Below are 25056 nucleotides of genomic sequence, written 5' to 3'. Positions count from 1 at the left end.
CAAGTGGAAGACTTGAAGAGGCGTGGCTTGATTGAACCCTCAGATAGTCCGTGGGCGGCTAACGTTGTGTTGGTAAAGAAGAAAGACGGGACGGAATGGTTGTGTATCGACTATAGAGGTCTGAATGCGGTGACAATAAAGGATGCCTATCCTGTGCCAAGAATTGATGAGACGTTGAATGCGTTAGAGGGCGCTCGATGGTTTTCAACCCTCGACCTCGCCTCAGGGTACTGGCAGGTTGCCTTGGACGAGGATGCACAGCAGAAGTCAAGTTTTGTGGTACGGAATGGGCTGTATCGTTGGAAGGTGATGCCATTCGGGCTAGCCAACGCACCGGCTACGTTCGAACGACTAATTGAGAAAGTGTTGTCAGGGCTGCAGTGGGAAATCTTATTGGTGTATCTTGATGACGTCATTGTCTTTGGCAGAACAGTGAAGAGGAGTTGGGACGACTCTGAACAGTCTTTGAATGGTTTAGAAGTGCTGGGCTTAAGTTAAAGCCAAGCAAGTGTAACCTGTTTCAGAGGTCAGTAACCTACCTTGGCCACATTGTGTCGGCTGAGGGCGTAGCAACGGACCCGGCTAAGGTTAAGGCAGTCGCTGATTGGCCGGTCCCGAAGAATGTAAAGGAGGTGAGGAGTTTCTTGGGCCTTGCCTCGTATTACTGAAGGTTCATCAAGGACTTTGCTAGCATCGCCAGCCCACTGCATACCTTGACGTCAAAGTCAAAAGAATTCATTTGGGACGAGTCTTGTGATAAGGCATTCCACTGGTTGAAACAGTGTTTGCTAGGGGCTCCGGTATTGGCCTACCTGTTACCAAGTACCGAGTACATCCTGGATACGGATGCAAGTTCAGAGGGCATCGGAGCTGTACTGTCTCAGGTGCGTGACGGTGTCGAGAAAGTTGTGGCTTTTGCAAGCCGGAAGTTGAGCAAAGCTGAGAGAAACTACTGCGTCATTCGAAGGGAGCTGCTCGCTGTGGTGACGTATTTAAAGTACTACCTTTACGGTCAAAAGGTCAAGGTACGAACAGACCATTCTTCTCTGGTATGGTTAAGAAACTCGAAGAACCCGGAAGGACAACTTGCATGATGGTTGGAGGTTGTGTCAGAGTATGACGTCACAATCCAGCACCGTCCGGGTGCCAAGCATCAGAATGCTGATAGTCTGTCTAGACGACCTTGTAAACAATGCGACCATTGTAATGCGCAAGATGATTCTGATGGTGACAATGCCGATATTGATGCGACTGTTACTGTGGATGAAGAGAAACAAAAGTCAACCTCGAGCCCAGGAGATATAAAGGGGGCCCGAGTTGCTGTGGTGGAGCCTGCTGTAAGCAGCAAAGGACTTAGAAACGCCCAAATGGCGGATGAGTCGACAAAATGGCTGTTAATTGCCAAGGGTGAGGGGAAGGAGTGCCCTCATTGGGATGAGGTAGTTCATAGGTCTCCGGCAAGTAAGAGGTATTGGTCCTACTGGGATCAGTTGGTTGTAAGAGACGTTGTACTATACCAGCGATGGGAGTCGAATGATGGTGGTTCAGTCCAATGGAGGCTGCTGGTTCCTGAGATGTTCCGACGCGAGTTTGTAGAAGAACTGCATGGTGGGAAATTGGGAGGCCATCTTGGCCTGAAGAAAACCCTGGCCCGTGTGAAGCAGCGGTACTTCTGGTCAGGTATGAGTGCCGATGTAAGAGCATACATCCGGAAATGTGATCAATGCGCAAGGAAGAAGCTGCCTCCAAAGAAACGGAGGGCACCCTTGCAACAGTATAATGTTGGAGGAACCATAGATAGAGTGGCATTAGACTTGGTCGGTCCTCTCCCAAGGACCGAAGATGGGAACCAGTGGATCCTGGTGGTTGGAGACTACACAACAAGATGGATGGAGGCATATGCACTCCCGGATGCGAAGGCAGAAACAGTTGCCTCGAAGTTTGTTAGAGAATTGGTTTGTCGATTTGGGGTGCCGAGGGAGGTCCATTCAGATCAAGGGACCAACTTCGAATCGGAGGTATTTCAGGAAATGTGTCAGCTACTGGGAATAAGTAAATCAAGAACAACAGCATACAATCCTAAATCAGACGGGCTCATAGAAAGGTTCAATAAGACTCTTGTCACCATGGTTTCTATGATGATCGACCCACACAAAGGTCAACGCGATTGGGACCAGTACCTCCCATTCGCAACCAGCGCCTACAGATGTACGACACAAGGAAGCCTAGGGGAAACCCCAAATATGATGATGTTAGGCCGGGAGGTCACTCTCCCGATTGATTTAACAATCGAGCAGCCGGCCCCAAGTGATGACGAGGCAAAAGGTGACTATGCAAAAAGTTTGAGGGACCAGATCAGGAGTGCTCACGAGAGGGCGCAGAAATGCCTGGGCAACGCTATGAGACGCCAGAAGAACTATGATCGCCGGGCGTGCGATCCTGGTATCCAAGAGAAGGTCTTTGTTTGGCTGTTCAACCCCGCGAAGAAGAAAGGGGTTAGCCCCAAGCTTCAATTGAAGTGGGAGGGGCCGTATTTAGTATTGAAGAAACTCTCGGATGTTGTGTTCCGCATCCAGAGGTCAAGGGGTGCAAAGCTCCGAGTTGTACATGCCGATAGGCTGAAACCTTGCCATAATAGTCCAATGGATCCATGGAGTACTCCTAGTAGGGCTCCCTCTAGTGAGACCAACACCAGAACAGGCGCTGAGAATGCGCAAGAACATCCTGAGGAGGTTGAACCTTGGGGTGATAGGGATGAAGGAAGCAGTCATCCTGAGATCTTGGTTACCTCAGAAAGAGGAAACAATTGTCTTGAGGTTTCAGGCAAAGATAAAACAACGCTTGAACCAAGTATATCAGTAGAGTCAGGCCATGATAAGACGGAGGAAACTGTGACGGAATTAAGGCCTAGAAGATATCCCAAACAGGAGCATAAATTACCAATAAGATATCGATAGTAATTATGTACTCACATTGATTTAATAAATAATCAATGGTTGCTCAAAGTAATGATTAACCAGTTGTTTCCTCTGTTATTTTACAGAAGTAAAAAATCACATAGATAAGGAGAATAACATGGAGGTCGGGGCTAAGATAGAGTTCCAATGAACCAGGTGCCCCAAGAAGTTTGGCCACCTAAGGGGCCTGTTACGACATGAGAAGAGCCATGGGCCAGCACCCTATTTCTCCTGCCAGTGGTGTGATTACACGGAGAGGCGTCGAGATAATCTGCGGCAGCACTATAAAGTAGCTCACCCGGACAACCTAAGTGACATAGAGAGGATGACACCCGGGCCAAGGCAAGACAAAGGTCAGGAGGCCGATCAACCAGAAAAAGAAGCACGGAGGCTGGTGGTGGAAAAGACGGCAACTCCCCCACAACTTCATAGCCAGAAGAAGACTAGCCCCGCCCCCGAGAAGAGAATCCAGATACCCTGGGAAAAGTTCTCCCAGAAAACGAGACCCCTGTCCCCGTTGAAGGCATCACCAGAGAAGGAGGACACCCTGAACAGCATCCCTTTGGAGGAGGACAAGAAGAGCGAGGACCAGCAGGAGGCTTCAAGGCCGGCAGCTACATCTCCACCTAGACGCAAAACCAGCAAAAGGGACCCCACGACGAAGTCTCGACCAAGGTTCGAGCTGAAAAGACCAAGAGTGCCAAGGGTAGCAACCATCGTAGAGGAGGTGCTGACCAGGACGTACGTGGACGGCGTGGAAATTCATCGCGAGACACGGCAACGGACCTACCTGCAAGACATCCTTGTGGACTGTACTCTTGGCCTGCACAAATGAACTTTAAGAAAAGGGGCCTTACAGTTAAATCAGATGATTTCAAGTGTGATCTCTCTTATTTTTATGTATCCTAGGAGGGTCAATTCTTTCGGATTAATCAGAACCTCCATTTTATGGCTTTAAATCAAACTAATCATAGCAATGTTTCCCTTAATGATTACATTGTTGAGTAAACAAAACTTTTGGCAAGTAATGTGGCAATATGGTTTAGGTAAATTGTTCACAATTGTTTACAAATGTTCTTCCACTCTGTCACATTGTTGAATACATGTGAATTGTTCGGCTTTATCTAAATGAGGGCATTTAGGCCTGTCAGGAGGCTGTGTGACGTGACAGAGGGCGCTAGTCACTAGGCGCGGTGCAAAGAGATAGATGGCGCTCTGCCCAGTAACAGAGGCAGATGTTAGGCGCGCATAGCTGTGTGTTAAGCAAGCGCGGCGCATAGGCTCTGCCTTGTGCGTTGTGCGATAGGGCAGCGGAAGTCACTGCTTAGTCACGTGAGGGCGTGCGCGGGCGTGGTCAGAGCAGCGCGAAAGCTATAAAAGGCGTGCGTAGGCTGAGCTTAGTCGTCCTGATAAAGGGCTGATCCTGAGGTAAGGGTTGAGAATCCTGTGCAAGGGTTAAAGTCACCTAGCCTAGTGTGACTGTGCCTAAGTCCGAGTGGTGCGTGTGCTGTTGAGGGGCTCGGTACGTTGAGGGGCTGATTGGTGGTGCGGTATAGTTCCTGATAGGAGCTTGCGGTCGATGCAAGGGTGGATTGCTATCTCGTGACGTGAGTTGCGTGTAGCGCAGCCCTGACAATAAGCCCCGTAGACTTGCTAAGGTCCCTGATTCGGCACTGGATGCCCACAATTAATTGTGGTGTTCACTGCTCTGGGTGAAGTCCGGTCACGTATAATCACGCAGTTTCCCCGTCAATAGCGCCCTCTACTGGTGTATTGGTTGAGTGTGTTGATGAATAAACCAGCCGCTTGTTAATTGTTGTATATAAGTCAGGAGTCCAGGCGAAGTTTATTTCAAGTCAGGTCTGTCCAGGTTACGACCAATCAGATTAGCCATCATCCCGACGAAGACCAACTTTCTTGGGGGACGGTATACTTCGGTCCCAACGGACTCGTCCCTAGCCGCTCAGGGACTCTCCTGCGTGCCGTCCGACGCACCGCGCCTCGAGGAAGAGGGCGCCCTCGCCTTCGTCGGAGGGGCGCGGCGCTACAGTATGTTTAATTTGGGGGGGAAGGCAAAAATGTTTCAATTTTTAAATTATTTTCAACTGATTGGTTTCTTTTAGCAGGGTTTGCACATTTTAAACAAGAAATCCCCCCTCTAGTTCCCAATATTGATAAAACATGTGAATGCATGTGTGTTACACACAAACTGGGTTGGTAGGAATTTTTTGTTCAATTCCAATCCACTTGTTTTGACTTAAATCAGCTTTTTAGATTCAGTGAATGAATATGAAACAAAGGATTTATAATCATGATTTAATTTCACTTCATTTGTATTGCCCATTTCAGAGTTTGACATTGTGAAATATCAGTGTACATCAACCTTTTATATCTACAAGTACGCATGTATTTTATTGAGATAGAAATGTTGGTCATTATGTAGTGAAACTAAAACCAGTAACATATGCTCTTAATAAACTGATTTTTAATCAAGCCCGGGTCATTACTGCTCTAAAGGAGCTGGATCACAAACAAAACGAAAGTACTTTTTGTGCATATTAGAGCAAGATAAAATACCAGCACTTTGTACCTGCATGTTTTTTTATTTAGTGAGATGAATGAACAGTTAAACCATGGTTAAAACCCATGTAAAAATCTCCAAAATTACGTCTGCATGATTCGTGCCGCAACAACTCAATACACGGACTTTGGCCCCAAGGAGCAATCAGTGTACATGTGTGCCATTTCCATGGACCGCCATGTAAAGAGCCAGGGAGCTACACTGCTTGTGGCACCACAAGGTGCTGTGTGACCGGTCTGAAGGAAGCCCATGATTTAGCCTTTACTAAAGGCGAACCTGGCTACCTGGACACGACGTGCACCTCTGCTATTGGCACAATGAAGACACCAACACGAGTGGCGAAGCCATGAGCCAAGCATGGTGCACCAGTGCCTAGTGTGCCTTGACTAAAGGCTACCCGTGGCTCAGCCCGAGGTGCTGTGTCTATTGAGTTGGGTGTGAATACAACAGAGCCCTGTCAGTAGTAGCGTTGTGATGTACACAATTTATTCTCTCAACTCAGTGACAATACAGGCAAAAAACTAATCCTATTAATGTGTAAACTGACATTCAAGGGAGTACACTGGTTTTGTGTTGTTAGGAGTGGGCCTACATCCTGTTAAGGTTTGTTTCAGTTATTGTCGGCAAAAACACCGGATCAGATCGAACATCGGCTAATGTTCCAATTAAAACATCGGACATCTGCAGTTAAAACCAACGTGTGCAAACACACAATTGGCATGTATAAACTCAGACAATCCTGGACTAAATTGTTTGGACACATGTCAGCAGCTGTACCCTTTCCAGGTTTCCCACTCTCCCGGTCAATGTTGTCACTCGCGCTGGAGTACAGATCACACAGTGAGACCCAACATTGAGAGGGGTCCCGGGGGTTCAGCGACACAACAAGATTTGGCCAGGATCGTAGACACCAAGGAAATTGCAATCCTAGCAGCAGTGGAGATGGTCCAGAAAGCCAGGAAGATCAGCTGGGGCTAGTTTGAGACGTTCAATGCAGAATGTTTTAAAGACAGTGTCAAGTCAATGAATCCGGTTATTCAGTGAAATAGACTCCCTGTGTTTGGCTCTGTGAAACCCAAGGGGCCAAGAGGAAAGCAGAAAACTGCCTCCTGGAAGAACATGTGGAGCTCTTCTCATATCTTGCAAATCTCACAGGCTCTCAATGAACAAAGGTGTGGTTGACAGACATCTTGATGCAGGGGCAGTAGAAGGAACTTTGGTAGAGACACTGGTCAATGTAGGTGGACTTGCAGTGGACACAATGATTGAGAGAACCTTAGACGTTCCTACAGTGAGGCTGATGTCAAACAGGGAAAAGTGGCTAGCTTATTTCTGCCCCAACGTGATGATGGAATGTTGCGGGTTGAGGTATTGCAGAATTTCCTGGAGAGAGTCTTGTCCTTTGGACCTGATAACGAAGTTATTGTCCTTGTAGTGTTTCCAGAGCCAAGGCTTGGTATCTGTGGTAGGGAGGGACAAGGACTCAAATTCTTTCATGAAAATGTAGGCTAAGACCAGGGACATAGGAGATCCCATAAAGTCCCAGCTGTGTGTTCAAGGAACTTGTCTTGAAACTGGAAGTAGCAGGAGAAGATGCAGGTGTGGAGGAGATCTGTGAGTTGAGTGGGAGACAAATTGGTGCGCTCAATTTTTACTGTTATGGCAAAGGGCAATAGGTAGATCTTGTTCTCAGGATGATATTATGTACAATCACGTCATGATGACACCATCTCATGAAGTACTCTACCATTGACTTTATACACAGTTTTCTAGGGGGGACTTTTGGTCACTTTTCAATCCACATGACATTTTATGTGCTCAGAACTACAAGTCCCATTGATATGAAACTTATGTCACAGTGGAATATACATGTAGGCACATCAGAATTTGGGTTACCTCATGATGAAGTCGAGCATTGTACATGAGACATCATCTTAAATGTTATATTTTGAACTATCTACAGATTTACAGAACTTGCAAAAAACAAGTCATTATTCACGCATTTATGGTACATGTAGTTCATGAATACTGCATATAAATACATAAACACATACATGTAATTTCAAAGAAACGTGCAGTTTGCAATGCAAAAGCCCTAAGCTCTATTCTCTAACAGACACACACCTCTAGTCAAACTTCCTTTTCAAGAACTTTAAAAGTTTAAGTAGATGTGTTGGTTGTTTGAACAAATTTGTGACGTCATGATGGCATCATCAAAAAGTACAATTTTTCATTCACATATTAAACAATGTCTTATCAACATCAAATTCACTGGATCGATAGAACTTCAGCTCCTGATTATATTTATGGTCATAACAGTCATAAAGTATGTGTCTCATGAATCCTGTGAATTTTGTAGACTTTTTCATTTTTATGCAAATCCAATTTACTTTGTACACATGTCTGTTTTTTAGTCTACATGCTACTCTACATGTCTCATAGCACAGCACGTACTGTACATGTGTGTATAACAAGTACTTTTTGCTCAAAAGCTTAGAGAAGCAGAATAGACAGACTGTTCTAGTTATGATATTACAATGTTTATTACAGGTGACTGGTGTGGTAACAGATGCTTTTAGCACAGCCAAGTACATTCTGTCTGGGACATGGGACCACAAAATGGAATATGCAAAGGTTCTGCACACTTCTGTGGATAAGAGCAGTAGAGGAAAGCCACTTTATCAGACTGCCCCACCAAAACTATTGTGGCAGAAAAATCCTCTTCCGTAAGTATGGAGCACTTCAACATGCTGTGTGTTTTCCATATGGATAATATTGTCAGTGGGATTTTTAGTCTTAATGGTCCATTTCTGCTGATTCTGTTTGCTAGATGAGATTCTTTAGTTATTGGAAGAAGCACTTTTGAGGTTACTGAGGTTGTCAATTGGCAGACTTACTTTTAGTGAAATAACCTTGGGCATTAGTATTTATCACCAATCATCGATCAGATCTAAAACCCCTCATCAAGTACTGCTTAATCGATACGATCAGCATTCTCACTCATGTACTCTGTGTTACAGACCCAATGCAGAGAACATGTATAACATGACCAGTTTCTGCATAACTATGAATGAAACAGAAGAGGACGTAGCACCAACTGACACACGTAATCGGCCAGACCAGCGGCTCATGGAGGAGGGATTATGGGATGATGCAAATAAGGAGAAAGTACGCTTAGAGGAGAAGCAAAGAGCAACAAGGAGAAAAAGAGAGGCGGAGGCAGCAGCAGCTGCAGAAGCAGGTAAGTATGATTTGTTACAGAGGTCCATTTTAGCTCAACATTGTTTTATTAGATACAGTGTTCCGTTAGGAAGCTTTTAATATTCACAGTGGATGGTTTGATCTTTACTGACATATACTGTTAAAAAAACTGAGTAGGCATCTGAGGGCTTATGAAAACTATCATGATCTCATTAACCCACAACTTCCTGCATATCAGTGCAGATACATGTATATTAGCATTCAGCCACAGAGATTTCCAGGCTTGATCGGCCTATTTAAGTCATTTGAGCAGGGGTTACCACAAGCAAACATGCTTATAGTAGATGTAATTATATTTCATCCTAGAGGTTAAGACACTTTTTATTTTATTATTGCCCTATGTAATACGGTCTGAACCTTTGAATGAATGGAATCTTCCTCCATTGATAAAAATGCAAATAAACACAATTCTCCGCCTAATAAATACTCCCCAAAACCATTATTTGTGTCTTGGTTTTCTTTGGTACTGTCTGAAGCACTCCACTACAGGGTATAGACATGTTTTTTAGCTGTTTCGGCAAGTCTGCCAAAACAACTTTTGTTTTCCTTGAGATTTTTTTTTGCCTTTAGCGCAAGTTGTGAAAAAGGCATTACATATGTTGCATTTTTTTCTTCTTCTGATAATGATGATGACCCAAATCCCCTGTGTTTTGTACACGTTTTTTCCACAACCGACTTTAATTCCTTAGCAATTATGGATCTTCATCAAACTTACATCAATGAAGGATCCTTGTGTATAGATGTGTCTAGAGCAATGACTTCATGATGACGTCATCAAGTGTGATGTGATCAAGTGACTTTTTAGTAAATTTTGAATATTTAAATATAATGTTTAATTTTTAAACTCCATATAAAATCAACCTTGGCCTCCCGCAACATTCTGTTCGTAGCAAGTGGCAGAGTAATTTGGTATTTAATTCATCTGGTGTGGGTCAAATCACATGACCTTCCTTCCGGTTAAAACCGGAAGTGGGCTTACTGTTTAAAAGTGGTTATAGATATTGACTTGTTTTCAACGGTATTAGTCTGTTGGGGTATAATATTCTTCAAATCATCTACTGATGACGTCACGTAATTGTTGAGTCACAAACATTGGACTCATCTGCATGAAGTGCGTAACTGGTGTACTTGTTCACACAGATGAAGTGCTGACAACAAAAAACCCTTACAATATTTGCGTAATCGAAAATTCCATTCGCATGCTGTGCATTAGCTACTGTGTGTGTGGATGCGCATTGTCTGCCTGTAACATAAGCAGCGCACAGTGTGTAGGGCATCATACTCATGACTTGGCAATTTTCCAAGCACGTGGCACTGAGAGCAGATCGCATTGTATTGAATGCCAAAAAGGGACAAATGTTTAAAATATCTAATTTGTGCGCTTTCCGCGATAACAATTATGTTCTTTTGTATTCTACATGCCTGATTGCGTTGAAACCTTGCAGATAGTCAGAAAGGGAAGGTTTATAAACCAAGATTGATATTAAAGGTGCATCCTTTAATGTAATGTATCTCCTGAAGTACATGTCCGATTGGGTTGAAACTTGGCAGAAATTTAGAGGGGGGAGTGTTATAGACGAAATTGTGATCCTCATGCAATTATGATGTCATCAGGAGACAGGTCATGTGAGATTAAAGGTGCACTCTTTAAAGCATTGTATCTCGTGACATACATGACCCATTGGGTTCAAACTTTACAGATATCTTGAAAAGGGAGGGCTTTAGATGAACCTTCACCTTAAGTGATGATGACACATCATGTGAAAAGTCACATGACATTACAGGTTCACTCTTCAAAGCACTATATCTCTTGAATTACGTGTCCGATTGGTTTGAAACTTTTGAGTATAGCGGTTGGAAAGGAAAGGGTTTTAGACCGAAATTGACCTGATCTGATGTTGATGTCATCAGGTGGCAAGTCGTGACATTAAAGGCACACTCTTTGAAGGACTCTATCTCCTGAATTACATGTCTGATTAGGTTCAAACATTGCTGAGATCTTGAAAGATAAGTGATTTAGACGGATAATGACCTGATGTGACACCATCAGGAAGTACATGTAGGTCATGTGATATGAAAGATGCAATGTCCAAAGCACTAAATCTCCTTTATTGCATGTCGTATTGTGTTTATCTTGCTTATATCTTGAAAGGGCAGTAACTTAGGTGAATATTGACCTCATGTGAAGATCGCATCATAAGGTGAGAAATCACACGACATTAAAAGTATATTCTTCAGAGCCCTATATCTTGTGATGTAGATGTCTGTCTGGGTTGAAATTTGGTAGGTAGTGAGAATTGGAAGCGTTTCAGACGAAGTGAAGTGATGTTAAAGATGCACACTTCATTCTTCTTATCTTCTAATGTCTGAAAGGGTTTACGCATTTCATCAGTGTTATGACTTCACCAAAGAAAATAGTAGAATTATTTTTTGTGAATATTTGTAGCTCTGGGCTAGATCTTTGATAGATCTAGTATATGAAATGAACAAGTGCTATTTTCTTTCTACACATACACTTTTAATTTTCACCCTCGGCATCAATCATTTTCTTGGTGGAATTGCTTAACCACTACCAGCCGGGGTCTCCGAACTAGGACAAAGGAAACAGGGCCCTGTAACAAAAGACCGTACTCCGAACAAAAGACCAGGCTGCTGGGCATTACCGGCATTTTTCATTCTCAAAAGTGGTGATAATCCAGCGTTGTTTTGAAACCGTATACCAGGGTTTGGGGCATTGAGAGCAAGCAGATTACCACCGGGGACAAAAGCTCTCCACCACTGCAGCGATGAGCCACACAGCACCGCTGCACGCTTATCTGGCCCCTATTGAAAAGAGGTCAGCAGTGCACTGAGCCAGGTTCGTGAACAAAGACAGTTGTATAACATCGCACAATCTGGGCTCTGTTTACAAGGCTGCAGGCCTGGCTGAAATATTCGGGCGTCAATGAAGGTCACCTGTCAACTTAGAGTAGTGCCTAAAGATTACTCCGTGCGGCTATAAACGACTGTTAAATGGAATGATGAATTGTTGAAGGATTTTGAAAACGGAAAAAATGATAGTCATGCCGGCCCAGCATCATCAATGTTAAAAAATGCCCCGGCACGAAGTGGTTAATGTGCATGACATTGTTTTTGCTTTTTACCTGTTTTCCTGATGTTTTGTTTTACTTACGTAAAAACTATTTCTTGTTTAAAGATTGGTTTTAAGTTATCCTTGGACTTGAAACTTTTTCATGGAAACGTTAAATGATTGAAACACTAGTTTTCTATTGTAAAATTAGGAATAACATTTATTTTCCACTTCTTTCCTTTACAACTGGTGAATTAATTTTCATCCAAATGCCTCTAAATGTACAGAGGTTTTTCATAATAAACTAAGGATAAAGTTAATACTGTGAAAACTTGATTAAACTCTTTATCTTACTTGATTAAACTCTTCAACGGAAGTTATGAATAAAGTGAGAGTAATTAAATAAAGATACTTAAAAATTACTACTCTCTAATGTGGGAATGATATTCTGGGACGTTTTAATAAGCCACATGGATAAAGAGACTGCACCATCCCATTCTGCAGTTTACATGGTAACGACAGGAAATTCTTCCCCTAAAATGAATTCAACTAAATTGAATAAAATCTAGATTGACGATTACATTTATACATCTTGTCCCGGAGTTTGAACAATGTTATTTTTAATACAAAACAAACACTAAGCCTACCAGAATTCCTTTTTGAACACGAAAGCACGAGTTATCATTTTTAAGTAATATGCACAGATGACTGGAGTTCAATGCATAATGCAAAATGCACTGTTTGATGAGTTAAAATGGCAGGTTTACAAATACACTTGGCAAACTATGTTCTACGAATAATCACTTTGTATCTAGCCCTCTTGCAACATTCATTGAGTGCCTCAACCGTTTTACTCAACTGTCCGTGTACCAGTCAGTGAATCTTTGCTTGACTGAAAATACTTTGTACGATGCCACGGTTTATTTGAGGGATCTTATATCTTTCATTATTTGCATCTCTGGAATTTCCAGTCACATTTTGGGCAGCCACTTCTTTCTTTGGGATCTCTCGTTTCAGTAGGTTAATGCACATGAGCCTTCCTCTGTCATTGTCTGTGCATCGTTTTCGTTGCTGCACCTCTTTCAGGATGACCTTGTAGTCGTCAACCACACGGACAATACCCTCATTCCCGCCAAGTAGATAGGTGTCATTTTCCGGACCGGTCACAGTGCGAGGCATCAAAGTTGCTGGCGATGAGACGGATTTCTCCGACTCATTGGGATCCCGGCTGTCATCTTGAGGTGTCTCGGTTGCTGCCATGGAACGTACGGGTACCGGTGTGGGAGATGCATCTCCATTAGATAAGGCCAACAAGTCGAACAACACACGCCGGCGATTTTCAGACAGTGGTTGATGGCGATCACCCTGTGGTGTATCTTCTGACTGGGCGTGTGGGGATAGGCAGCTTTCTCTCTCCTTTCCCTGACTGGGAACAGTTTGACTAATTCGCGGAGACGGTCTTGTTTTTGCTCCATGCACTCCTGTCTCTCTTCCAGTGCTGCCAGTTTGGATTAGATGTCTCCACATAGATCAAGGATGAGCTCCAGGGTTTGGTCCTGATGACACATGCCATGAAACACATCCTTGACTTTGTCTTGGTTTGCTGACTGCATTCGTTTTTCAATACCCACCAGAGCAACGTGAATATCCATTCACCCTGATAAAATGTAACCAACAAAATTTTTTTTTTTCCATTTTCAGTGCAGTAATACTGTCCATCGAACACAGAAGTCCCACTTACATTATAACCTTGAAAACACATATATATTGTTATAACTTTGAAATTGGAGCCTTGGAAATCGGAAACTGTGGCTTTTTTAAATTTGTGATTTCTCTATAATCTTTCCCATTCAGTCAAATTTCTTTAAATTGCTTTTCAGTGCTGTCAAGTAGCTTTTGTCCATTATTGCCAAGTTTATTTGCATCTATAAAAGACAAAATGAGGTGATTCCTGACACAGATGTGTTTCCGAAGTCCTGGGTATCTTCAGCTGTTGGCTACAGTTCCCAGAGAGCAGAAATCTCCAGAAGAACAAGCCACCTGCTCAGCAAAGAAGGACGACGCAAAGATGCGGCTGTTCTAGACGCTGCAATTAGTGATGTCCAGTGCTGCCTCAAGGGGAGAGTTTATAACTATTCTCAAGTTAAAACAGTTCCCGTCAACTCCGCATCATCGCACATCTTCAGCGATGATTCCAGATGATTTGTCGATGAACTTACAGACACAAGAAAAAAGAAGATCGCCAGTCGTTATTCACTGAAAACACTCGCTGAGGAGTACAAATCCTTTCAAGCATTCTGTGTAGTGGTCCTATCAGTTGGAATTTGGCAAGTGTCAAGAAACTACTTGTCGTCACTGTTCCAGCAGACCTAATCGAGCACGCACTCTCATGACATTTCTTCGGGAGTTTGGGGATGGGTGTTGTTTTACTCCCCAGTCATCAGACAAGTATCCGGGGCACTACAAGACATGGGAAGAAATGGCGTCTCTAGCAACAGCAGGTGTTTCAGAGCAGAGCCGACAAGGATCGCCACGACAAGCTTCTTCACTAGCAAGATATCAGTAACAAAGGAAAAAAAAGGGCTCTTTTCGGAACCACCACATTTCAAAAGAGAAATGGATTTGCTGTCAAATAAAGATCCAGAGCCCCTCCCCCAAAAGTCCTTTCCCTGTTCCCACAATTTAAGGCAATTAAAACATAATCTTATTAAAAAAAAATTGAAATACCTGTAGCCGTTCGAGAACAAGCATTCCCTTTTCTATTTCCGATTAAAATACAGCCCCATACAAGTTGGTAAGATGAACCTTTTTACAGTAGTTTCTTAGAAAAACATTAAGCCCCCAAACTCAAATAACTACATATGTTGAAAACAACAACACAGAAAAGTTCTTTCATCGTTGCAATGAAACCTTCTTACCCGTAACAAACTTTCACTGTCAAGTACAAAAAAAAAGAAAAAAAAAAAGATTTGCAACCCCTGAAACACCAAAAAAAGCCCATTCCTTCCTCAATTCATGTAAAAAAATACAACCAAAATAAGTTCTTTTGGGGGGAGCACATGTACCAAAGGCCCAAGCTGAAAAGAAATGACGCAACAGGACTAATCGCTAATTGCTGAATTATTCATGTCACTGCAAAGAAAACTACTGCACCGGCAAATGAAATTGTGCGCTTAAAATGACATATTCCTGCCATACGTAGGTATCCAATCACAATGTTCCCTTTCGACATTCAGCAGCTTCCACGACTCCCAAATCTTGCATGGATTGGGACAGAATGCATACTCGGATCCGATCAATACGTCTGGTTAGAAGTTTCGTAATCAAAAAGACAGACGGAAAATAAAATAGAAACGTCTCTCCATGACACAATTTGTGCTGAAAAGACTACTTATGTTGAGGAGCTCCAGTTGATGGGTCTTCACATTCATGCAGGTACATGTCAAGTACATGCTGCAGGCTTACGTCGATGTTGTTCTCATCTGTTTCGTTCGACAGTCTTGAAAGTCCCTGGCATTGTTCATGCTTTTATTTCCTTTTTATCTCTCGTGGGCATCAAATATATTTTCATGCAACACTGAGGTTTATTATTCTAAACACATCACATTGTATTTGATTAATTTCAACCTAGGGACCCTTTTTACATCAGCCACATTCATGTGTACATGTACATTACACGAACTTTGCTTTAAACACTAGGATCTGTTCATACAATACACCGTAAACATTGCACAGCATTTTGCCATAAGCAAATTTTGCATACAACAAGCAATTCTAATAGGTTCTGTGGATTCCGTAGCAACGAAAGTCGAGTGCATACAGTACTATTCCATTCCATGAAAGTGGAACATCAAAGCCATCACTATCATTCAGAGGGCTTAGTTGGCGATGTGTTATGGGGGCAGTTTCTTTCTTTAGAAAATGCTGTAAAGAGTTGTAGGGATAAAATGTGTCTCTTAACTAATTTGCCCCGATATACTAATGTTTATTCAACACTGCAGCCCTCTCAACAGTATGCACAAGTGCATGTAGGTAGTGAGGCCTGAGTCCTCAGGTTGTGTTGGCAATTCATTAGATTTGAAAGAACAGCCCATCTTTCACAAATACCATATTTTAATCCAATATTTTGGGGCAAACTCTACCCAAGCCATTCTTAACCACTTCCAGCTGGGGGCTCCGATACCGGACGCATAGGCCTTATATTCGTGGCCGGGGTCTCCAAAATCGGAACTTTATTTTTAAAAAAAGTTGCTGGGCGTTTCTTAAAAAGTTTATTGCTGTCAGTTAAAATGTTTAGGCCATCATTGGAGGTAAATAAATTGGTCTTAGGCAATAATGGGTTGCTGGGGCGGGAGAATTGGGACTTTATTTTATAGCCGGGGTGACCGAACTTATAAAAGCCTATAATAAAATTACGAGCTGCTGAGAGCTGCCAGGCACTGCCAATCAATCTCCATATTCTTTCAGTGCAGAGCGCTGACATTAGTGGAGGTAATCTGTGTATTGTTTGTGCAGAACGCTATTGTTTGCGCTGCCAGGCGCTCGTAGCGGATTATCACTGCACTGCACTGAAGACAAAACGCGGGCTGTGCGGGCTCATTATGCACCTGTACCCCATGAATGACCCGGCCTGGGCGCTGCTGGCCCTTGCCACGTTGACTGACAGGGCTCGGCCCTCGCTGCTTGAGAATAAAATCACCGTGCAGTGGCTACATGTGTGCATATTGGGTATTGTGTTATCAGAGCACAGACAACATGGCTGAAGTTATATCCGGAGAGTCCAGTTCTTCCAGCGAAAGCGAGTTTTATCTCAGTTCAGACGAAGGTTCTTCGTCTTCTTCATCACCGCCGTCACCTGCTCAAATACAGTCAAATACAGAAATTGACATTGATGTACCCAGGGTGGTATATGCCAAGCGCAAGAGACAGTCCCCTACACAGACCGCCGCGTCGACCAGCAGCAGTGCCGCACCGTTCTGGTGGACAGATGGCCTTTCAAGGGAGATGTCCATTCATTCAGTACATGCCCACCAAACCCGCAAAGTACAGCATCAAATTTTGGTTATGTGCTGACTCCACCCATCACTGTGTCACAAACATACAACTATATCTGAGGAAGCGAGATGGGCTGTGTGAGACCAACCTGGGGGCGCAGGTTGTCAAGGACGTGGTTTGTCCCTTGTACAAGACAGGCCGCAATGTCACTGTGGATAACTACTTCACAAGCTGGCAGCTTGCTTTAGATCTCCTTAACAAGGACTTGACACTGCTAGGAACCATAAAATACCATCAAGTAGAAGTGCCCGATGTATTCAAGAAGGCTACAACAGGGAAAGCAGAAAAATCATCTGAGTTTCTGTTTGATGGCCAATTCACCCTTATGTCTTATGTCCCTAAGAAAAACCGCAATGTCATTCTGATTTCTACCATGCATCATGATGCATCTAAACCAGACATGATACTGGACTACAATAAGACCAAGGGTGGAGGGAAGTGATCGTCAATGTCTTGGACACATGTAAAGGCATCTCAAGGGTAAATCTGTGGCATGTTTTCGCATTCATGTTGTTTGTCATGCCTTGATTTCAATTATTTTCATCAAGTTGACCTTACTTGAACTGTACAGTTTATGAAAATTTTCTCTGTTTTTGTAGTAGTATCTCACGGGTAAATTTGAGGCATGTTTTCACATTCATGTTGTCATGCCTTGATTTCAATTATTTTCATCAAGTTGACCTCGTTTGAACTGTGCGGATTCGCATTCTCCTATCACAATGGTGAAAATGTGCGCAATAATGCACTGAAGCAATGCTGCACTGGTTCCCGCTGCACTGCACCTATGCCAAATAAGGCATGAGGGATATGTGGCAACCAACCAATACATCCTAGCCAAAATAGCATCGTTTCACTACATGGTACATGCACACAGCTTTACCACTGCATGTTGTAAAAAAAATGGATGTTACTGGACGACTTATGCAAGTTAATTCACAGAACATGATCTCTTGTCTATGTATGTCTTTCTGTGTTCATGAATTTGAGGCTTTATTGCTTGTACGTGAAGCGAGCATGTTTCCACAAAATTTCTTGCCACAGCAATAGGTTATTGCCCACCCCTCTAGATGCATCACACTTGCTTACCACGCAATATATGGACATTGTTGGCCACTTTGCTGTCCTGATTATGTAACAAGCATTGTGCACATTGGTGTAAATTGTCAACTATTCTTAAGAATTGTCAACTGTAGATACTTCTACACTGATTAGACAAGCTTGTATCACTTTTTTGGCAATTTTTTGATAGCTTTTGTCCCCATTCATGCCATTCAATCAGCACAAAAATTTCACTTATGACCCTATTTACGAGAGGCATGTGCATGTATACAGAAACAGAACTATGTTCTGGCCCTATGAAAAGTAATAGACACCACAGTGCAACACCAAATGGTAAATGAGAGGTATATTTCCTTGGTATTTGTTGATTTGTACAACAATTCAGTATAATTCCATGGATTGAAAACACCCTCTTGAAATTGAAGCAAAGAACAAATGTAGTAACAATTAATTTATCAACATGTAAAATTGTGAAAATGGCCTTTGCCCCCCCTCATTTTTTGGAAAGCTTTTGAGGTCAAGTGACCTTGCCCCTCTGAAGCTGAAGGTTTAAGCTTGCTAGTACATAATTTTGTTATCATTTATAATTAAGGAATTTATTATAATCATTTTTAATTAAGGAATTTACACTTATCATTTTCAGCACATGCGTTCTAGCCAACCCCCACCTAAGACTGGTACCACTCTGTATATTGTATGAACTGTTTGGGTAGGTTGAATACAGTGGACTCCTCCCCCACATACATGTGGGATGAGTCTGCCAGAGAATACATACCCAAACAGTCCTCAGCCACCCCTCCTCCCCACTCTGGCTCCGACCTGGGTTGCTTTTGAAAAGGAAAAACCTGGCAGCATGACCGCAGTGCATTGTGGGAGGTCAAGGTGCACCATGGATGATCAAGTCTTTTCAGCACATATGAAATTTGTATATCGTATCAACAGTTTGTGTAGGAATTCTCTAGCAGAATTGGCCCACACGTATATATTAGGGGGATCCATTATGTGGTAGAAGCAATATCATACACCTAGAGAAGGACACGTATGTTAATTTATCCTTACATCATTGCAAGGCCATAGAGTAAAGTTTTTCATTCTGAGTTTATTAACATGTTACTACTTGAAGAACAACATATTTCTTTGCTTACTAATTTTGTTTCTAAGACAGAAATTATGTGGTCATAAACCTATCATTTTGAGAGATAGTTGGATAAAACACCTCCACCAATGTCTTTGCTTGGTCAGGAAAGGTGGCAGCCTCCACTGAAACCCCGGTCCAGATATTCTTGCAGTCTTCCGTGCAAGTCCCAGCCTTGACAGTCCTGGTCTCCCTGGATAGTCCTGGCTTGGTGCTTAGCTGGAAGCGTTTGGTACCTTGACGCAGACCCGAAGTCCTCCGGTACTAATAGGCCTGGGTGGCAACTCAGGGTAACAGCCAGCTGGCTTGATATTTCTCTCAGAGAACAGAGGACCAACACTTGTGCAAAAGGAAATTTGGAGAATTACGGGCTCAGAATCCCCCATTACTACTGATGATTCAGTATGCAGTGGCCCAGCAGTAAGTTGAAAAAATGGTTGCCTGTGGTCTGCATAGTGGCATAAACAGAAATGCTTGGTTTTACCAAATCTTGGGGGCAAATCAGCTCCCAGATCATGACCTAGTCACATGATCAACTCAGCTACCATTGACTAAATTTAAATTATCACACACAGCATTACACCTGATGGGTCATTTGGTGACCAGGCAGGCAAGGCACTTAACATGGACTTGTAGTTTCACAGCTCTGGTCAAGCATAAAACACAATCATTGATTTGGTGTACCTGCATCTTGCTGACAACCTGAATAACCATTGTTAGGGCAAAACCTGTCACTAGCAAAGAGGAAGAGAATACAAAGGACATCCTCCAAAGCTTCAAGTCTTATTTATCATTTCTCTATGGGAGCATACTGTCCAGCAAGTTAGGTTCTACTAATGCTCGTCCATCAAGTATTCAAAGTACATCAATAGCCTAGGGTTCATCAAATGGTGATGAGGCTCCGACATCATCCCACGAGGCCTACGTCTACATGATCTAATTCACAGCCACTGATCCAGTCACATTCTCCGCAAAGCCCGCCGAGCCTTTCTACACTAACGCATCACTTACACCAGATCCAGTCTGAGCCACCTCAATGAGGACATCTCCACCACCGAAGCCCCCTCAAATCAGCTATAAACCCAGTGGACTACACCAAGGTCCGAACCTTCACTGCGTCTTTCAGGAGACACATAGGCTTGCAATAAACAACTTCACAAATATGCCAGCCTCACCTGCCGGAAGATGAGATCTCTTATATTTCTGTTCCGTAGTCTTCTCCCCGTGCAAAAGGGATCATCTATATCCAAATGGCCTTCCTCCATGGCACAACTCCAGTACAACTTTGCAACCCACAAGTGTTCTGGTATAAACAGCATAACTGTCACCCCTGGTAAGTGTGTCCCCCTACACACTTTTCCCAGATCGCACCGCGGTAAAAGCGTCTCGGGGACACATTTACTGAGAAAAATCTGTCCCCCCTCCAGGTAAATTTGTCCCCCTGCTGAACAGTAAATTTGAACCCCCCGGGAAATGTGACCGCCATGGAACACCACAAGTCTATCACTCAGACAGTGAATCACTTTATTGCAACTGTTTTTGCATCGCGTTTAAACAGATAACATGCTTTTTCTTGAATGACTATGGTTTCTGCACTGCAGCTAAGCAAGATGGCAAGATGCCAGTTGGGAGATTTGAGCGGTTGTTTAGCTCTTCCGCACCAAGAGACTGAGAATTACTATGTGTGCAAGAAGTCTGCAGAATATGGATTAATTACTACCTTTTCCGATTTCGTGCAGAAACACAGCTCAGTTGATTTTATTTCTCATATCCTCCGATTTTGACGGCTTGATTAACCACTACCAGCCGGGAACTCCGGGATCGGAGCCGTATGGTTTATATGTGTGGCCGCGGTCTCCGAACTCGGACAAAGGAAACAGGGCCCTGTAACAAAAGACCGTACTCCGAACAAAAGACCAGGCTGCTGGGCATGACCGGCATTTTTCACTCTCAAAAGTGGTGATAATCCAGCATTATTTTGAAACCGTATACCGGGGTTTGGGGTATTTAGAGCAAGCAGATTACCACCGGGGACAAAAGCTCTCCACCACCGCTGCGATGAGCCACACAGCACCGCTGCATGCTAATCTGGCCCCTATTGAAAAGAGGTCAGCAGTGCACTGAGCGAGGTTCGTGAACAAAAGACAGCTGTATAACACCGCACAATCTGGTCTCTGTTTACAAGGCTGCAGGCCTGGCTGAAATATTCGGGCGTCAATGAAGGTCACCTGTCAACTTAGAGTAGTGCCTGAAGATTACTCCGTGCGGCTATAAACGACTGTTAAATGGAATGATGAATTGTTGAAGGATTTTGAAAACGGAAACAATGATAGTCATGCCGGCCCAGCATCCTCAACGTTGAAAAATGCCCCGGTCCGAAGTGGTTAAGGGCTTAAAAACTATTTCATGTGGACTGAATTCATCTTCCCAACATGAAAATTACAACTTCTATGTAGCAGAACAAGGGGGGCAAAATTATTAGGAGGGGACAAAATTACCTGGAGAGGGACAGATGTACCAGGCCGTAAGGGAGACTTAATACACGTAGGTACTTCCGCCCCCCCAGACAGTTTCACCAGGGGACAGATTTACCATCTACACCAGCAATACATCATTGTCAACCTCAGTCAACAGGCTTTGTCTCCTGCCGAAAAACAAGTTCTCACCTTAGGAATGAACTTTGCCATACCGTCTCATTCTGTTCCCACAGCCAACATCATCCAAGCCATGGAACCTGCCCTACACAAGCTGGACAAGTCCAGAAGCTATGCACTTGAATACCTCGGCAGTTTGCATTCATGGCAATATTTTTCAGTTTAATAATTGTGAACATTGTTGATGAGTAAAGTGTGTATAACAGTGAACAATGAGTAAACAGCTTTAAATACAAATCTTTTGTTTACAAATACAATTATATATTTAAGCGAGCAAAATCATGGTTAAAACATGCTGGAAACTGATTGACAAGGATGCTCCATAACCATCTTGGCTAAGTTCATGTATTTGGCAGTTTCTTTAGTAAAACCCAAATCAGCCCAAATCAACCAATCCTACCCCGCTCAACCTAAATCTTATCAACTTTAGGGTACGGTCATTGTCTAAAATCTTTTGATTAGCATGTGTTTAATACATAATTAATACAGCCCCTTTGTTCCAAATTACTGATGCTAAATACCATCCACATTATCTCATCCAACCCAGTCTATATCACCTACTTCAAATAAACTGACCCAACTTCTTTTTGAAAGTTGAAAGTTTTTAAATACAGCCCTCTCCTTGACTCGAGAAAAAGCTTTATCAACACCCCGTTTGGACTTCCATAGCTGTAGAAGACTTGATGATGTATCCTTATAATTAGATTCTCAACTCCAACTTCAGTTTGTCTCTCCACTCTGTGTTTTGCAGGCAAACCCTTTGATAGCTACAAGCCAATATGGTTCGACAGGAAGATGGACCCACTGACCAAGACTGTCACTCACATATATAACAACAGATACTGGGAGTGTAAAGAAAAAGGGGAATGGTCAGAATGCCCTGATATCTTTTAGAACCAATGGAAGTCTAAAATGCTTCCTGTATACGAGATCTGAAGGTTTGTTTTATTTACACTGTAATTGTAATCGCCCGTATGGCAGTGAAATTAAATAGTATGCACAGCCGGCAGTTGTGTTGATGCTGCAAACCGTGCAGTATTCCTTCCAACTGTAAATACATCACTTGAATTGAATTGGCAAGCCAGATTTACCGTAAAGTTTGTACCTGTCTGGAATACTTCCTGTTAACATATTAATTGTTGGGCAAACAATATTAGATGTGATGTTTAAGTTAGCAACAATAATGAAACAAATTAGTGAATTTTATTAATTTTGAACAGAATAAGTGTTTTGCAACCGGTTGTTGGCCCAGCTTTTGATCCGCAAGGTGTTTGGAGAACTCTGACCTAAAATGAACTTGTGCCCTCTAAATAAGTTCATCTTTCATCAACATCTAGAAATGATGGAGTTAAAGCTGGTCATAGATCTATTAAAAATGATTGGGGGGTTCAATAAGTTACAGGATGTGAGCTTCATGGTAGTCATTCACAGGGATCATCACAATTATCTATATCCTTTTCGGTGCAAAACTAGCTGTTCTAGGGTTTTTTGCTTTTTCTTTGGGACTTTGAGTGCTCCTACAAAATTCACAAAAGTTCTGAAGCCAGTTGCTGCTCACTAGGAATTTAATTGTTGAAGTATACTGAGTTTAAAAGAATAAATATTTTACATTGATTCTTTTATTTCATTTAGGTGTTATACTTTGCTTATATCATGTAGCTAGCCCTTTACAGAATATGTTTAATCTGTAACACATTTGGTTAATACTTTGTGAAAAAAGTTGTTTAAATGAACCAAAATTCCAGAATCTTCATATTAATCCAGAAGCTTACAATATACACCTTAAATTTTGAGATTGCTTGCATAGTTACACTTCAGAATCCAACTATCTGTCAGTTGTAGTGAATCAGGAAAGTAATGCTTCTGTTTTGATTTGTTGAATTACTCAGAAAACTGTATTGTTTTGTGTATACTGATTTGAAGACTCCAACAGTTTACCCTTTTTATTCCAGCTGATCATGCAAATTAAGATGTTATGCTTATTTTAATATGTCTGAAATAAAGCTGAAACTTTATATGACATAAATTAACTTATCAATATCAAAACAATTCTTAGTTTTTATTACTAACAATCTTGTCAGTTAGGACAAAGTATTTCCAGTTGTCAAGCTACTTAACAGTGATGAAAGTAATTAATTAAAGGTATATGTTAATATAAGAATGCTATAAAAGCTTAATATGTAAGCAAGTAGATGATGCATTCGAACTGCAAAGTAAATTGGGGACTTAAAATATTAAAAAGAATCATAACGTGTGCTGAAAAAGGATGCCCAAGATGAGGTACCTGACAGTAACATACATATCAAGAACTAGGCCATGTTTTCATTCAGTGCAAAAATTTAAACTACATAATCAATCAGACCTTAAGTGGCATGGTTTCAAATTTTGATTGATTTAAAATGGTATATTATTGATGTACCCTAACATGGCGTGGCCCCCTAACGTGGCGCACTTTGAATTTTTGTCTCTAGTGTCTTGTTGGAGCCATATTTTTATCTCGAATTTCATGGAAATGGAAATTTTAAACAAATTCCCGGTATTCTGATTCATAAATGTTGATTTTACTGATCCGCTACAAAGTTCCGATGACATTTTATTTTGGCCTGATTTTCCCCAAGTGCAAAAGGGAACTGTTTTAGTTCACCCAAAAATACAAAAATAACTGTCCTATCAAACTTTTAGTTGGGGATATGAGTCGTGGTAATAATGATGTAGTAGAGTTTATCAAGTTTTAGGGACTTCGTAAATGTCTCTGTGAGGTTTTATAAGCTTTTTTTCAACTGCGCCACGTGAGGGGGTGGACAACTGAACTCTTAATTCGGGTGAAATTTCTTGACTCTGCAAAAGTTCACAATGGTTTAAAAGCCTGCAACTTGAATGTAATATTACCAAAATTTAATCAAGTGGATTTGAAGTTTTTCAACAAAGAGGTTTGGCAACACTGTGAGGAAAGTCAAGTAAACTCAATGCGCGCAAACGTTCTACTTAACAGAACTGTAAGTCACTACTTTATGTGACTTCTGGCCCTTCAACTCTTTATGGGTCCATAATGCTATGGGTTTTGGAATACAGTCCAGATATGTCAGATCAGGGTACATTAATTTATGTGATAATTCCGCTTTCTCATCAAATCCCCCCCCCCAAAAAAGGCCGTTGGAACTGATGCATATATCTTTAAATCTGATGACCTATGGTTTTACTCCATGGTTTGAAATAAATTGCCGTAAAATAATTTATCGATGATATTCATTGAAAAAATAAATTACCACACTGTGATCAACAGA

General features: G+C 42.2%; 1 protein-coding gene across 1 annotated transcript in view; it reads left to right on the top strand.

The window, feature by feature from the left end:
• Positions 1 to 25056, top strand: part of LOC110987527 (oxysterol-binding protein 1-like) — a 172475-nt gene extending 147419 nt beyond the window's left edge. Inside the window, exons 11-13 of the mRNA XM_087141460.1 lie at positions 8089 to 8264; positions 8559 to 8779; positions 22524 to 25056. Coding sequence (XP_086997586.1) covers positions 8089 to 8264; positions 8559 to 8779; positions 22524 to 22666 — 540 coding nt within the window. The 3' untranslated portion in view covers positions 22667 to 25056. The remainder of the gene's footprint in view (positions 1 to 8088; positions 8265 to 8558; positions 8780 to 22523) is intronic.

Source organism: Acanthaster planci, linkage group LG09 (genome assembly GCF_054643075.1).
Source record: "Acanthaster planci isolate LZ-2023a linkage group LG09, COTS_SCS, whole genome shotgun sequence".
Lineage (NCBI taxonomy): Eukaryota > Metazoa > Echinodermata > Asteroidea > Valvatida > Acanthasteridae > Acanthaster > Acanthaster planci.
Note: the sequence above shows the minus strand (reverse complement) of the source record. Positions and strands in the feature narration are given on the sequence as shown.